Raw genomic sequence first — 14,576 nt, 5'->3', positions numbered from 1 at the left:
GCACAGATAACTTATGATGATGTTTTGGTCCGACTTGAAGCATGAAGGAAAAGGAGCTATTATATACACAAAAGGGGGAAGGGTCCCCATCCCTCTTGTATATATATTGGCCCCCTTTCCTTTGTGCTTCTGTTCGACTAGCTAATGGTCCAAGTCAAACCAAAATGTCATCATAAGTTTCTTTCTCCTCTGTATGAGTTATTTGTGTATTGTTCCAGTCATGGTATTGTGACTTTTTAATTTTCATTCTGATACTGTCTATATGCCTTGTTGTTCAAATCACAACAGGATTATTCCTTTCTATTCATTTTCCTCTCATATTGATCATTAAGGATATTACAATACAGGAATTTCTCTTATTTTCAGGGTTCTCTTTATTTAAAGTTTGTGTTTAAATTTGTGAAAGATTTCAAGAAATTTTAATTTTCTGACTAGGAGGAAAAAAATAGAAAATTTGGTTTGGAAAATTACACAGATTATATAGCAATGATTAAAAAATAAAAATGTTCAGAACAGGAGTTCTTTTTTTTTTTAGATTTTAAACTTGAATCTATAATTCAGATTTTTTCACAATAACAGAATGTTCTATTATTAGAAGAAATGTTCCCACAATCCAGGATTTTTCAAATTAGAATTGAAATTCTGAATTTTAATTAGAAAAAGTCCCTTCATTTGAACATTTTCTTCAAATATGGAAGAATATTTTATGAAATTTTGAATTTTGAATATTCTGGTATTATTGAAAATTTCTGAATGCACAAAAATTCTGAATTTCAATTAGAATCATTCAAAGTGTTATTTATTTTCTATAATTTTGACTCGCCTTCTCTCTCAAAAAATTATGGGGTGACACCACTCATTTTAGAAGTTGTGAAATATATTTTTTTCAATTAGTAATTTATAAAGAGTTGCTTTAAATTTGGTGATTTCTTCCCTGTACAGTTCCTGCAGAAATTGTTATGGAGAGCATGAGTGAGAACATCATAACTCTGCCATTAAGGACCAGCATCATTAAGACTAGTAAAGCAGCCAGTGCAGCAGTGAATATTGGCAGTCCTGTCAGAGTGCTGGAGTGTGGTGAAGGTAGTCCAGGGAAACAGAAGAGCTCACCTGTCATCACTGTCCGTCAGGCGAGAGCTCCACCGCCTTCCCAAACTGACACAAATCTGTATAAGGTTTTGCCCTCGGCCTTGCCGACTAAACCTAGGCAGAGCATTTGTACTTCTGACTCGAACATGTTATCAGACATTCAGCCTAAGTTACAGACAAAATCTGACAGTGTGAGTACCAAGATTCTCATTACACCAAATGTGCAGCCCAAGTCACAGCAAACATTGAGCTCCTCTCACAAGACAATATTGTCTACTGAAATGCAGGAAGAATGTTTAACACTGCTCACTGATAACACAGATAAGACTTCTCAGAGGTAAATATTTGCCCTCTGTTAGTATTAATTCTTTTCAACTTGAAAATGTCCCTCATTTAAGGTTGCCGTATATTTAGAAGAAATAAACAGAATTCTGCTTTAATTTCACTATCTTGACACATGAAATCGTAATAACACAGTTGCAAACAAATCACAGAATGGGTGGGGTTTGAACCCGTTCTGTTTTTTTTTTTTTTTTTTTGCTATCTTTGTATATTAATTTTCTCACTGAATAAGGTAAGGGTCTGAAGTGGAAATCTGTAGTGTTTGTTGTACCAATATCCTGACATATGTTTAGTGTTTCATGAAATATCACCTTAACATTTTTTGTGTTCTCATCCAGCAGTAGCAACGGTCAGACTTCTCAGACAGTTATGATGCGAGTCAATAGTCTTGGAGAGCTGGAATTGGACCCAATGTTTCTCAATGCAGAAACTCTCAGTGAATCAGAGACAGAAGAGATACGGCTCACAGCGTCCTCAGACATAACTGCTCAAGACCGACTTACAGGCAGCATCCTGGTAAGGTCACTCCTGGTTGTATATGATGAATAGTACCTCTATATAGCTGCTCAAAAATGAAGAAACCACAAGATTAATACACCTTCAGAGTGAGGTAATCTGATTAACTAACAGAAGAAATGAGAGGCAGAAATGAACATTTAGTGGTAACAGTTTTGGAAAGTCAGAAGATACATTCTGTAAAAGATGTGAAAGTGTTGTTCACTGCATACGATAGTGTAGTTAATATGAAGTTCCCTGGCAGATACATATTGGGCATGATAACCCCATTAAATGGCCTGCATACCTCTCTGATATTCTGCATTTAGATTTCTTGTGGTGGGTTTTGTACAGGACTATTTTTCAGGTACCAGTATTTGACATTAACACTCCATGCTAGCATAAATAATGGCATCAGAAAAGACACACCGGATGTGTGGCCAATATATGGAATAAACTAAGAGTATCAGCTAGATGTGTTACAGGTTACTAGAGGTGTACATATTGAAACTGCATACATTAGACAGCCATGAGGCTGCATAAAAAGATGCAATTCAGCTAACATATGCAGAAGACTAGATTTTCATATCCTATTACTATTTTTTTGTAAACAATAACATAATTTAAATTGGAAAATAACATATTGATTACACATTTTAAGATGCATGTAACTTAGCTTGATGAATGTTGTTTATGAGGCAGTCACCTGGGAAGCCTAGAGTGAGAACAAACTCAGATAGCAGAACAACTTAAAAAGTGACTGTGGGTAAACCAAAGCAGCATCAGTATTTTATTCTCTAGAAAGTGAGACAAGTCAGATGCAGTTCACTTCATCCTTTACAAACCCATTAGCCATTTCATTCTCTACCACATACCCAGTACCTGATTGCATTCATTTCTTTTGCTCACATTCTTTCCATTCTGACTTCTAATCTTTGATTCCCTTGACTTCTACTTAATCCCCTCACTTTACCCCGTTTTTACATTCACTGTCAACTTTCTTCTTTTACACACACTCCCAAAAATCCTATGTCAGTATTTGCAGCATCTCTCTTAAATATCCCAAAAGGATTGTGTCAACTGCAAACAGAAATTTTTGCAACTCTTAACTTTAAATTATATTATTGTTATCATATATGACCATACAATTTCCAAACACTAGCATTGACTTCTACAACCATGTCAATAAACACATTAACAAGAATAGCAGCATCACATGTTCTCTAACTCCTGCTCTTACTGGGAAACATTCTTTCCTACACACCCTAATCTATTCCCTACTTATTATAAACATCCTTTACACCTTTCAGCAACTTACCACCTGTTGTTCCATACATTTGCTTCACTTGCTACATCTTCTGATCTGTTGTGCCATATGTCTTTTCCAACTCCGTAAGCAACCCCTTTTCCTTGTGTAAATACTGTATCGCACACTAGTATGATTTTATTATCACGCTTGAGTTACACATACTCTTCACTTTTTAAATTTCAGAGCAGTGTGAACAAGACTGAAGATTTAAATGTTGAGGAAATTCAAGTGGACTTGCAGACTCCCACTGCAGCCCAGGTGGAGGTGAGTACTGGAGGCATGGCCAGGAATTGTCTGAAGGAGGGAAGCCATCCTTGCCTCTTCCAAAATCCCTTTAGACAGTGCCATATAATGTTTTCTTTCATGCCACAATTAGCCTGCGGGTGAGTCTATTATTTTTATGAAGGAGGCTTAACGTCACATGACGTAAATAACACCCATGCTCTGGTTGCCTCATACCTTACTCAGTCATGTGTGATTTAAGAGAGTTTGGATCAGTTCATCAATACATTTTGTGTCTGGACATTAACCATGGCACCCAAGAGGAATAATAGTGATGCTGGAGGTGCCAAGAAGAATAAGCAAGAAAGTATGAGCATTTTGAAAAAGTAGAGATGTTTGATATGGTAATAATGGTAGAATTACCAACACAACGTTAGGTAAATGGACACAGATACATCTTATGTGATATTTTTATTGTTGCAGCATTTTGCTTTCCAGGAACTTTGTCAAGCCAGTAATGTCTTGACAAAGCTCCTGGAGAGAAAAACATTGCCTCAGTAAAAATGTCACATTAGTTGCATCTGTGCCCATTTGCCTAGCAATTTAGGTATGCTCATAGATGGGTCACATGTGGTGCAGATGCCCCTGTGACTAGTGCTGACAAAGTAGCAATTCATACAGCTAGAAAGAATAAGGTGCAGATAAGAATTTTTGCTTTATGTATCCAGATTGTAACATGCTGAAAAGAATGGAAAAGAGGTTAATACAGCTAAATACCTGGAGTATACCTGAAGGAGGTTTTGCGGGTCAATGCTCCCATGGCCCAGTCCATGACCAGGTCTCATGGTGGATCAGGACCTGATCAACCAGGCTGCTACTGCTGGCTGCACGTAAACCTACGTTCAAGCTGCGGCCCGGCTGGTCAGGTACTGACTTTAGGTGCCTGTCCAGCTCCTTCTTGAAGACAACCAGGGGTCTATTGATAATCCCCCTTATGTATGCTTGAGGCAGTTGAACAGTCCTAGGCCTCCCTGAAAGTTATTGTGTTGTCTCTTAGCGTACTTGTGGCACCCCTGCTTTTCATTGGGGGATGTTGTATCCACTGCCCAGTCTTTTGCTTTCATAGGAGTGATTTTCGTGTGCAGATTTGGGACTAGTCCCTCTAGGATTTTCCAAGTGTATATATTATCACGTATCTTTCTCTCCTGCATTCCAGGGAGTACAAATCAAGGGACTACAACCATTCCCAGTAATTTAGGTGCTTTATCGTACTTATACATGTGTGAAAGTTCTCTGTAGTTTCTCAGGATCCACAATTTTGTCTGCCTTGAAATGGGTCATTAGTGTACAGCAATATTCCAGCCTAGAGAGAAGTGATTTGAAGAGAATCATCATGGGCTTGACATCCCTGGTTCTGAAGGTTCTCATTATCCATCCTATCATTTTCGTAGCAGATGTGGTAGATACATTGTTGTGATCTTTGAAAGTGAGATTCTTTGATGTAATCACACCCAGGTCCTTCACATCAGTTAATAACTGTGTAAATTGAACAGAAGGCAAAAAACAAGGTGCCCCACATAATCACCTAATGATGAAGGAGAAACCCCTATCATACTATACCAACAAATACCACCAACGAGAATTTTTAAGTAAGAAATTTTTTTTTTTTTAACTGTAGTGTCAGCACCCTTCTGGCAAGACAATGATGGAGTGAGTAATGATGCAAGTGTTTCTTCCTTTTTTGGGGTCACCCTGCCTCAGTGGAAACAGTCAGTGTGTTAATAAAAAAAAATGGTTTACATAACCTTGTTTGACTTTCTTAATGGGCTCAGGAACATAACCCCCATTTTTTTTGGCCCCATTATTTTCATTCTACTTAACATGATTTCATGTAAAACTCTGGCTTTTCAGTCATTTAACATCATGTTATGTGAAACTTAAAATAAAAAAATTGGTAAGAGGCATTTTCTTTGTAATGGTGTCACAATATTATTAATTATGTATTATATATATAGAAAATGTTTTCAGGCTGGAAGTGGAAATGTGAACCAAAGTTGGTTTACATCTCGGGAAGATAAAGAAATGCTACGATGGCGTGGCCATGCCTGGCGCCAGGGTATGTGGTCGAAGGAAGAAACTGAACTCTTACAACGTAATATTGAGCAGTACTGTGCCCAGAGAGGCGTTTCTGATCCAGGATCTGTTATATTCAAGATGTCTAAGGAGGAGCGAAGTGGCTTTTATCGAGTAGTTGCTCGAGGCTTGAACAGACCTCTCTTCTCGGTCTACAGACGAATTATCAGGTGAATGTCACATATTGAAGAGCTGTCATTCAGGAATTAAATGTTTCTTACTATCTCCCATTATTGAAGCACTGTGTTACTTCATAACAATGTTTGTATAGACCTGACAAGAAGTCACATGTTACCAGACATCAGAATAACAGTAATACTGTTCCAGAAAGTCTCATCCTCACTTGATAAAAGCTACGACAACAGTAAGTGGATTCTACTGTTTCATTTTTTGTTTTTCTATCAGGCTCTGATATACAGTTAAAAACCTTTTACTAACCCTCCTTTTCCTTCTTTTTATTATAGTGCTTTTGACATTTTGCAGACCTATACAGATGACCCAAACGTGATGACAGAGATAGGGATCAAACAAAATGCTTGTGAGTGAAGAATGAGTTGAATGAATTGCATTTTTCCAGTCACCCATATTATAACCCAAGGTGCTGTCTGGGACAGTAATAATCTGCACCTGACTCTTACAAACTTTCTTGAGGATGAATTTCATAACCACAACATGATAACATTGTCATATGGTTCCACTCATAAGTGTGGTTGTTTGGCAAATTATTCCAGCCACGGTCTTGTGACTTTTTATTTTTCACCATGCACTGTATTTATCAGTGAGTAGCCCTATTACTCTCTCCCATTCTATTTTTTTTCCCTCCCATTCTATTTTTTCCCTCCCATTCCCTCTATCTCTTTCAGCTAAATGTCATCACCACTAGCATTTTCTTTACCTTGGAATTACTTATTAAAAACAGCTGAAGATATCCTTTGTAATGGCTACTAAAGATGCTGTGAGACAACAAAGAGGCAACAAAGGTTCAAAGAGGCAATGAGAAAAACACTCCAGGGGATGATTGTTGGCTGCCTCTTGGATTCTTTAATTATTTGAGCATTTCCTACTGTGGTGCATTCAGCTGTAGCATAAATGTGGAATCAAACATTTACACTCTTCAACATTCTTTTTGTAAAAGTGTAGCACTTTTTGTAGATATAATAATAAGACACTGTTGTGTATTTGATTTGTTTGTCCAGCTTTTATAATAATAAAAATAATAATCATCATCTTTATTTCTATTAGTACATGATACAGCTTATACATACCCAACTGACATCAATGACACACTACATATATAGAAAGCCCCTGGTTATGCAGAGCATTTTGGGCAAATTAGGTTAATTTTACTACCCAGGATGCAACTCGCACCATTTGGCTAACACCCAGGTACCTATTTTACTGCTAGGTGAACAAGGATAGCAGGTGTCTTAAGGAAACTCTCAAGTGTTTCCACCAGTACTGGGGATCAAACATGGACCTCAATATGTGAGTTGAGTGCTACCAATCCAGCTACAGTACACTTTATTTAGTTGAAGCTGACGGGAGGTTGGCTTCTTGCCCAATTATCTGACAGTAGTTTCTGCTTGTAATTTCTTTTCCTTTCATTTACTTATCCAAGACATTTACAGATAGGACACACACATAATAAAGTAATAGCTACTAGTGAAGACTTGAGGCAGCAAAAAATTAGAGAGCTATCAGAAGTTTGGAGGCAAAGCTATTTAGTACTCAAATACTGCTTCATGCCAAGTGCTCATTAAGGGAAAGAATTCCAATTTTTTTTCAGTTGTTGTTTGAAGCTACTGAGAATGTTTGTTGAGTGGGGGTTGATTGCATATGTAATTAAATATCAAATACAGTAATGTTCTTTTTTGACACATTCTTATGATGAAGATAGAGATTTTTTTTTTTCATTTACACACATTTTATAGTATAATATTTCATGTTTTTTTAGTATCTTTTCTTTCTCAAGTACATAAACATCCTTACTTGACAAGATCTACTCCACTGCACTATATTGACCATCATGAGCATTTTCGGCACATTGTGATTAGAAAAACATTTCTTTGTATTGGTTATGCAAAGAAAATGTACACTTCCCTCCCAGCTCCTCTAAAATATTGTACATACTTACACAAGACTGAGGAAGAGTGTTATGCATATGTTACATATGTTCTGGAACCATGAAGGGCATATACAGATAAGCATGAACTTCCAGTGAGTCATTTGTAGTCAGGCAGTTTGTCAGAGAGTGATAGGGAGTGTGAACAGTAAGTGACCTGCCAGTGAATCAGATAGTTCTAGAAGACAGTGAAAGTACTGTAGTGTACACTTACTGAACAGCCAGTGACACTGGTGTTGAGAGTTTGTAGCTGTGTTGGCCTGTATAACTGTGACGAGTTACTCTTTTTGGCTCTGTTTTTCATCATTAAACTTTGCTATTAATTCAATGGTTTACCAAACAATCTATTTCTTTCCCCACCCTTGATTCTGCCTTATGATAAGCCATAAATGCGCAATTGTCTTTATAGAATATACGACAATCACAACCACATCGGAAAGTATTCCTCAGAAGAAGTCAACAAACTTCGAGAATTACGAATGAAACATGGCAGAAACTGGCAGGCCATTGCGGCACATCTTGGCAGATCAGCTGCTTCGGTAAAGGATCGTTGCCGCCTGTTGAATGAGAACTGCAACAGAGGTGCTTGGTCAGCAGATGAAGAGGAACGGTTGGCAGCAGCAGTATATGACATGGCTCAGGTGCTGCCGGGAGAGCAGGTAATACCTTATTTAAGCTTTGTTACTGTAAATAAAGTTTCATCTTTGAAGGTCAATTTCTTATGTAGCACATCTATTTTATTATCTCCATGTGGGTTTGTGTATCTTACAGATACATCACAGCATCCTCCTCTCTTTCATTTTTTATTTCATTCACTTAATATGAGATGATGCTTTTTTTTTTTTTAAGCAGAAGGCAGAGAGGCATTCTTTAACATTAACAGAGCTATATTTTTCTGATCAGGAAGCAGGCAAAGTTTGCTTAGATACAGAGGAGTATGTAGACAATTTATGCAATTTATGTACGTTTTTCTTGTAATGTGTAACTCATCTTTGAGCTTTCTAATGAATAAATACTTTAGATAGTTATGTATTACCTGGAGTTTACCTGGAGAGAGTTCCGGGGGTCAACGCCCCCGCGGCCCGGTCTGTGACCAGGCCTCCTGGTGGATCAGAGCCTGATCAACCAGGCTGTTGCTGCTGGCTGCACGCGAACCAACGTACGAGCCACAGCCCGGCTGATCAGGAACTGACTTTAGGTGCTTGTCCAGTGCCAGCTTGAAGACTGCCAGGGGTCTGTTGGTAATTCCCCTTATGTGTGCTGGGAGGCAGTTGAACAGTCTCGGGCCCCTGACACTTATTGTATGGTCCCTTAACGTGCTAGTGACACCCCTGCTTTTCATTGGGGGGATGGTGCATCGTCTGCCAAGTCTTTTGCTTTCGTAGTGAGTGATTTTCGTGTGCAAGTTCGGTACTAGTCCCTCTAGGATTTTCCAGGTGTATATGATCATGTATCTCTCCCTCCTGCGTTCCAGGGAATACAGGTTTAGGAACCTCAAGCGCTCCCAATAATTGAGGTGTTTTATCTCCGTTATGCGCGCCGTGAAAGTTCTCTGTACATTTTCTAGGTCGGCAATTTCACCTGCCTTGAAAGGTGCTGTTAGTGTGCAGCAATATTCCAGCCTAGATAGAACAAGTGACCTGTTCTATGATGACATTGTTTTAAGTTGATGTAGGTCATTTGTTTTAGGAGCCAGGGAAAGTAGTGAATGTATGTGAATGTTTGTCTGTATTAAGTGACCAATAGCATTTTTTTGAAAGATGAATTTATAGCATTAGCAGAAATAATTTCTTATAAAGTATTTATTACTAACACTGTACTGTATATAATATGTACCATTATTTATATGACAAGAGAGGTCAGTAATACTAAAAATTCATTGTTAAATATACAATTATCCAATGTTTCAGGTGACAAAAGGAATCTCCTGGGGTGAAGTGTCTAATAGAGTGAGAACACGATCTGAGAAGCAGTGTCGTACCAAATGGCTCAACTACCTTAACTGGAAGCGGACCTCTGGGGTAGAATGGAGCAAGGCAGATGATATACAACTCATATGCAGGTAAGATCACATGGAAGCTGTTCCACCTCTCTTCAATATACGTACTGTACTCTCTGGTCTTGCTGTTCTTTCATTTTTTACAAGATTATCTATGAGGATAATTTTAGATTTTAGATTTTTATTATTATTATTCTTTTTTAAGTACACAGGTCATCTCCCACTGAAGCAAGGTGACCCAAACAAGAAGGAACAAAAGTTTTTCTTCTTTTTACATTTAGTAATTTATACAGGAGAAAGGGTTACTAGTCCCTTGCTCCCGGCATTTCAGTTGCTTCTTGCGACACACATGGCTTATGGAGGAAGGACTCTTCTTCACTTACCCATGAAGATTATTATTACTATAGTCACAAAAATACTAAATTTGTTTTTCTACTTTATGCAGTTTGGGTTGTTGTTGGAGCCTTGGGTGGGACAATACTGTTTCCTTGTTTTTGACCTTTCCTTTAGGCACTGGCCTGGTTTAAGCTATCTTTTTCCCAGTCACACCACAATTATGAGATAATATTTGAAGATTTGCTTTTAATTTAAACCTTCACGTATGATGTGATTATGTGTGAGTGAGGTGAAAGTGTTGAATGATGATGAAAGTATTTTCTTTTTGGGGATTTTCTTTCTTTTTGGGTCACCCTGCCTCGGTGGGAGACGGCCAACTTGTTGAGAAAAAAAACATATGATGTCTTGTTCAGTTGACCCTTGTAGAAAACATCATGAGCATAATCTTAGCATGGGCATGGTTTTCAAAGATGTTTGCATCTCCCAGTACATTATCAAATACAGTATGTACTCAAATCTTCAACACACATATCACTTACCCTTGCAATTAAGGAGTTTTATCCAGTTATTTCCAGCTGACACATTCACTGATACAATGTATATGAAATGCATTAACAGTTGAGGTCCGATGACATCACTCATGCTTCATTAGAAGAACTGCTGTACTCCTTACTGCCAATAACTATATTTATAACATAATCTGTGTAATTTGAGGAACTTAATACATATAATAAATCTATTCTGTTTTTTGTATATGGAAGAGTGAGAGAGGGAAGCTGCACCAGAAGAAGGAGAGTAGTTTCATTTAGCTAATCCCCATTCCACAAAGGAAGAATATATAAACAGTGACACACGGAATGACTTTCATATTCACTCTTAAAGTACTTGTACAGTATTTATATTGTTACTCACTTATTGAATTGATATTGTGTGAGAGTTTTAATGCAGTATGGTTAGTGATTGGGCTGTGAAGGTAATAATTTCTCTTGGGCTATCATAAGTTCTGGAATATGGCAGGCTTAGTGTGTGTGGTGTGGCAGAAGAGTCGCAAGTAGACTGGTCATCACTGGCGAGGATCTGGCCAGCTTGCCGTTCCCCACACTGGCTTCGCGGCAAGTGGTGGAATCTAAAGAGAAGACTCCCTCAGTCTTCTCAAAATACAAATCTCAGTGGTGAGTCATGTAGAAAAATTATTTTGATTTTAGCTGTCAAAGATCAGATAACCAGACTTTAGACATTACTAATTATAGACTTGTTTTATTACTTGATTACTCTTAGTCATTATGTGAATTTCTGATGAACAAAATATTGGACTGTACAAGTAGTGTGCCTTATAGTTCACTGGTATTGTCACTGCATTACAGTTGCTTTACATATACAGTGGAACCTCAAATTTCGAACTTAATCCGTTCCAGGAGCTAGTTCTAAAATCGAAAAGTTTGAAAGGTGAAGCAATATTTCCCATAAGAAATAATGGAAATACAATTAATCTGTTCCAGAAACCCAAAAATATTCACAAATAAATACATTTTATAAATAGTATTACATTATAGTTTTATATACACACAACAAATACAGTGTAGAATTATTAATAAATTTAAATAAACATATAAAATAACATTTTTACTTACCTTTATTGAAGATTGGTGATTTCATCTGGAAGATAGGGAGGAGGAGAGAGGGAGAGTTAGGGTTAGTGTTTGGAAGGGGAATCCCCCTCCATAAGGACTTTAGGTATCAAAGCCCTCTCTGGGGTTACTTCGCTTCTCTGTCATTTAATACCATTAGGACCAGCTTGAGAGTCACTGGACCCCTGTCTCACTAAATAGCTGTCCACAGTCCTGTTTCTGGTGCCTCTTTAAGATTTCCCTAAAATGGGACATGGTTCTGTCACTGAACTTGTTGCAAAGATGGCTTGTTTCAGCTTGCTTGGGGTGGTACTTCTCCGCAAACATTTGGACATCACTCCACTTGGCGCAAATCTCCTTAATCTTTGAGTTGGCATGCAGCTTCCTTGCCTTTTCACAAATAGTCGTCTCTGAAATACTATCACTGCCATCTCTTTATCCTTGATCCACACCAGCAACAACTTACAACATACTTCTGTATTATTTCCTTCTTCACATCTATGGTGTTTCTCACTTTCTTTACCACAGGGGTACCACTAGCAAATTTCTTTGGGCCCATGGTAGCTTATTTCACAGTCCCACAAGCACTAAACACAATGAATTCATTGTAAAATGTTTGAATGAGACCGCAGGTTAGTGTTCACTCAAGCATCAACAAAGCCAGACTGGCTCATGGCGCCTGTGCAGGGACGCGGACAGAGTGGGCTGGCAGACAGGTCCGGTACCCGGCGGTTCGAAAGAAGGGGTGAGTTCGATAACAGGGACAAAGTTGGTTCGAAAAAAACGGTCGATTTTCGAAGAGTTCGATGAGTGATACGTTCGAAATTTGAGGTTCCACCGTACATTATTTTGAAAAAGTGAGATACATTGCTTTATAATTTAATAATACTGTGGAATAGTTTCAAAGTTGGTGTGTGTATTTCCACTAGAGATGTGTCAGCAGCTGTATAACCTGCAGTCTCTGAGCCTCCTACAGTCTACCTTGGTGGAACTTCCAGCAACTTTCCTCAACTCTGTTAATAATTCAGCACTACTGAGTGCTTCTGCTCCTCCCACACCAGAAAACAAGTCTCCAGCAGAGTCCAGTCAAGACAGTGTCTCTCTTGGCACTATCAAATTATGTATTCCAGCTGCAAATTTTTCACATATTATTAATTCAGGTAAGCTTGTGAATATGTGCAAGGAAAAATGTACTTACAAGAAAATAATGAATTAGGAAATGAGTACAGTACAATATATTTCATCCTCATGTTGACTCCATCCTCAATTTGTTGAAGAGGACCTCAGTGTGAGGCCAAAATATGCAATATGCTACTCATTTTACATTGTTTTATTGTGTTTGAGTGAGTTTGTGCCATTGACCAATGCTAATTGCACTTGTGTTTTGATGTTTAGGAAAAATAGAAAATAGTGAATGATCCCATGTATTAGAAATCTTTCCTATGAGGATAGGCTGAGGCCCTGAATTTGCACTCTCTAGAAAGGCGTAGAATTAGGGGGGATATGATTGAGGTGTATAAATGGAAAACAGGAATAAATAAAGGGGATGTAAATAGCATGCTAAAAATATCTAACCAAGACAGGACTGGCAGCAGTGGTTTGAAGTTGGAAAAATTCAGATTCAGGAAGGATATAGGAAAGCACTGGTTTGGTAATAGAGTTGTGGATGAGTGGAACAGACTCCCGAGTACCTTCATAGAAGCTAAAATGTTGTGTAGTTTTAAAAATGGGTTAGATAAATACATGAGCGGGTGTGAATTGGACCTGACTAGCTTGTGCTACTAGATTAGTGAATGAGACCTGACCTGACTAGGTTGTTACATTGGCTTGGGCCGGTGGGGGACTTGGACCTTCCTCGCATGGGCCGGTAGACCTGCTGCAGTGTTTCTTCTTTCTTATGTATGATCAAGTTATTATATTGTAAAAATATCTGAGGATTGTGATTGAAGTTGAAAAGTGTTGTGCTTATGTTAGATGAGTAACTTTTGTGAGATAAGAAAAGCACAATACTGTATTCTTTAAAGTCAAATACATCTTCTTTCAACGCACCAGCTGTATCCCACCGAAGAAATCAAATACATGTAAATTATAAAATCATGAAAATGGAATGTTGAATTACGGTATGCATAGTTTAATAAAGGAGACTGAAACACTACCTGACATTACATACCTGGAGTTTACCTGGAGTTTACCTGCAGTTTACCTGCAGTTTACCTGCAGTTTACCTGCAGTTTACCTGCAGTTTACCTGGAGTTTACCTTTACATAGCCCATTTGTATGTCATATTACTATACACTTGTTTTTTATTATATGCAGTACCTACCATTTCCTAATTTTGAATCTGCATTTTCATAATATTATTTTTCCTGAGCAAGCAAGTTTGTTCCTTCAAATATATGACAGATTTTGAATATTGAAGCATTTTTATAAGCTTTCAAGTGCATTTTTTAATTTTTTCCTTCATAAATTTATATTATAACACGAAAATAAAGCATCTGTTAAGTTAAAATATGTTGTCAGATGAGAGTGAAGAAGACTTTGGCTCAAGATTAAGTGGGTTGATGCAGAGTGCATTGCTGACCCAGAGTGTAGATGTGAGGGTGTGTGAGGCTAGCAGTGTAGCATCACAAGCACACTGCTTTACCTCACCTGCTCTCACCACACAACTTCCACACCTCTCACCTCACCTGTCCTCCACATTGTCAGACGGTGCAAAGACCCAGTCCATAGTTGTGGAAACTTTGGAGGTAGGTGATGTTTATGAGTATTTGCATTGATTTTAAAGTCTATGGCACACACAAACAGGGAATCACAAGGTAGCTTGCTTATCATCTTGGCTAGACAGGAATAATAGAAAGTTGAAGGAGAGGAATGTACTAAGACAGGAAATTACAAGGGAAG

General features: G+C 38.0%; 1 protein-coding gene across 4 annotated transcripts in view; it reads left to right on the top strand.

The window, feature by feature from the left end:
• LOC128697860 (cyclin-D-binding Myb-like transcription factor 1) overlaps nt 1–14,576 on the top strand; it is a 28,252-nt gene that overhangs the window by 8,195 nt on the left and 5,481 nt on the right. For all 4 annotated transcript variants that reach the window (XM_053789821.2, XM_053789820.2, XM_053789822.2 and 1 more), the window contains exons 4-12: nt 943–1,426; nt 1,770–1,947; nt 3,419–3,499; nt 5,486–5,760; nt 8,122–8,371; nt 9,623–9,774; nt 11,065–11,219; nt 12,605–12,835; nt 14,196–14,422. In XM_053789821.2, coding sequence (XP_053645796.2) covers nt 943–1,426; nt 1,770–1,947; nt 3,419–3,499; nt 5,486–5,760; nt 8,122–8,371; nt 9,623–9,774; nt 11,065–11,219; nt 12,605–12,835; nt 14,196–14,422 — 2,033 coding nt within the window. The remainder of the gene's footprint in view (nt 1–942; nt 1,427–1,769; nt 1,948–3,418; nt 3,500–5,485; nt 5,761–8,121; nt 8,372–9,622; nt 9,775–11,064; nt 11,220–12,604; nt 12,836–14,195; nt 14,423–14,576) is intronic.

This window comes from Cherax quadricarinatus, chromosome 68 (genome assembly GCF_038502225.1).
Source record: "Cherax quadricarinatus isolate ZL_2023a chromosome 68, ASM3850222v1, whole genome shotgun sequence".
In the NCBI taxonomy this organism is placed as follows: Eukaryota; Metazoa; Arthropoda; class Malacostraca; order Decapoda; family Parastacidae; genus Cherax; species Cherax quadricarinatus.
This window is presented reverse-complemented; position numbering and strand designations above follow the sequence as displayed.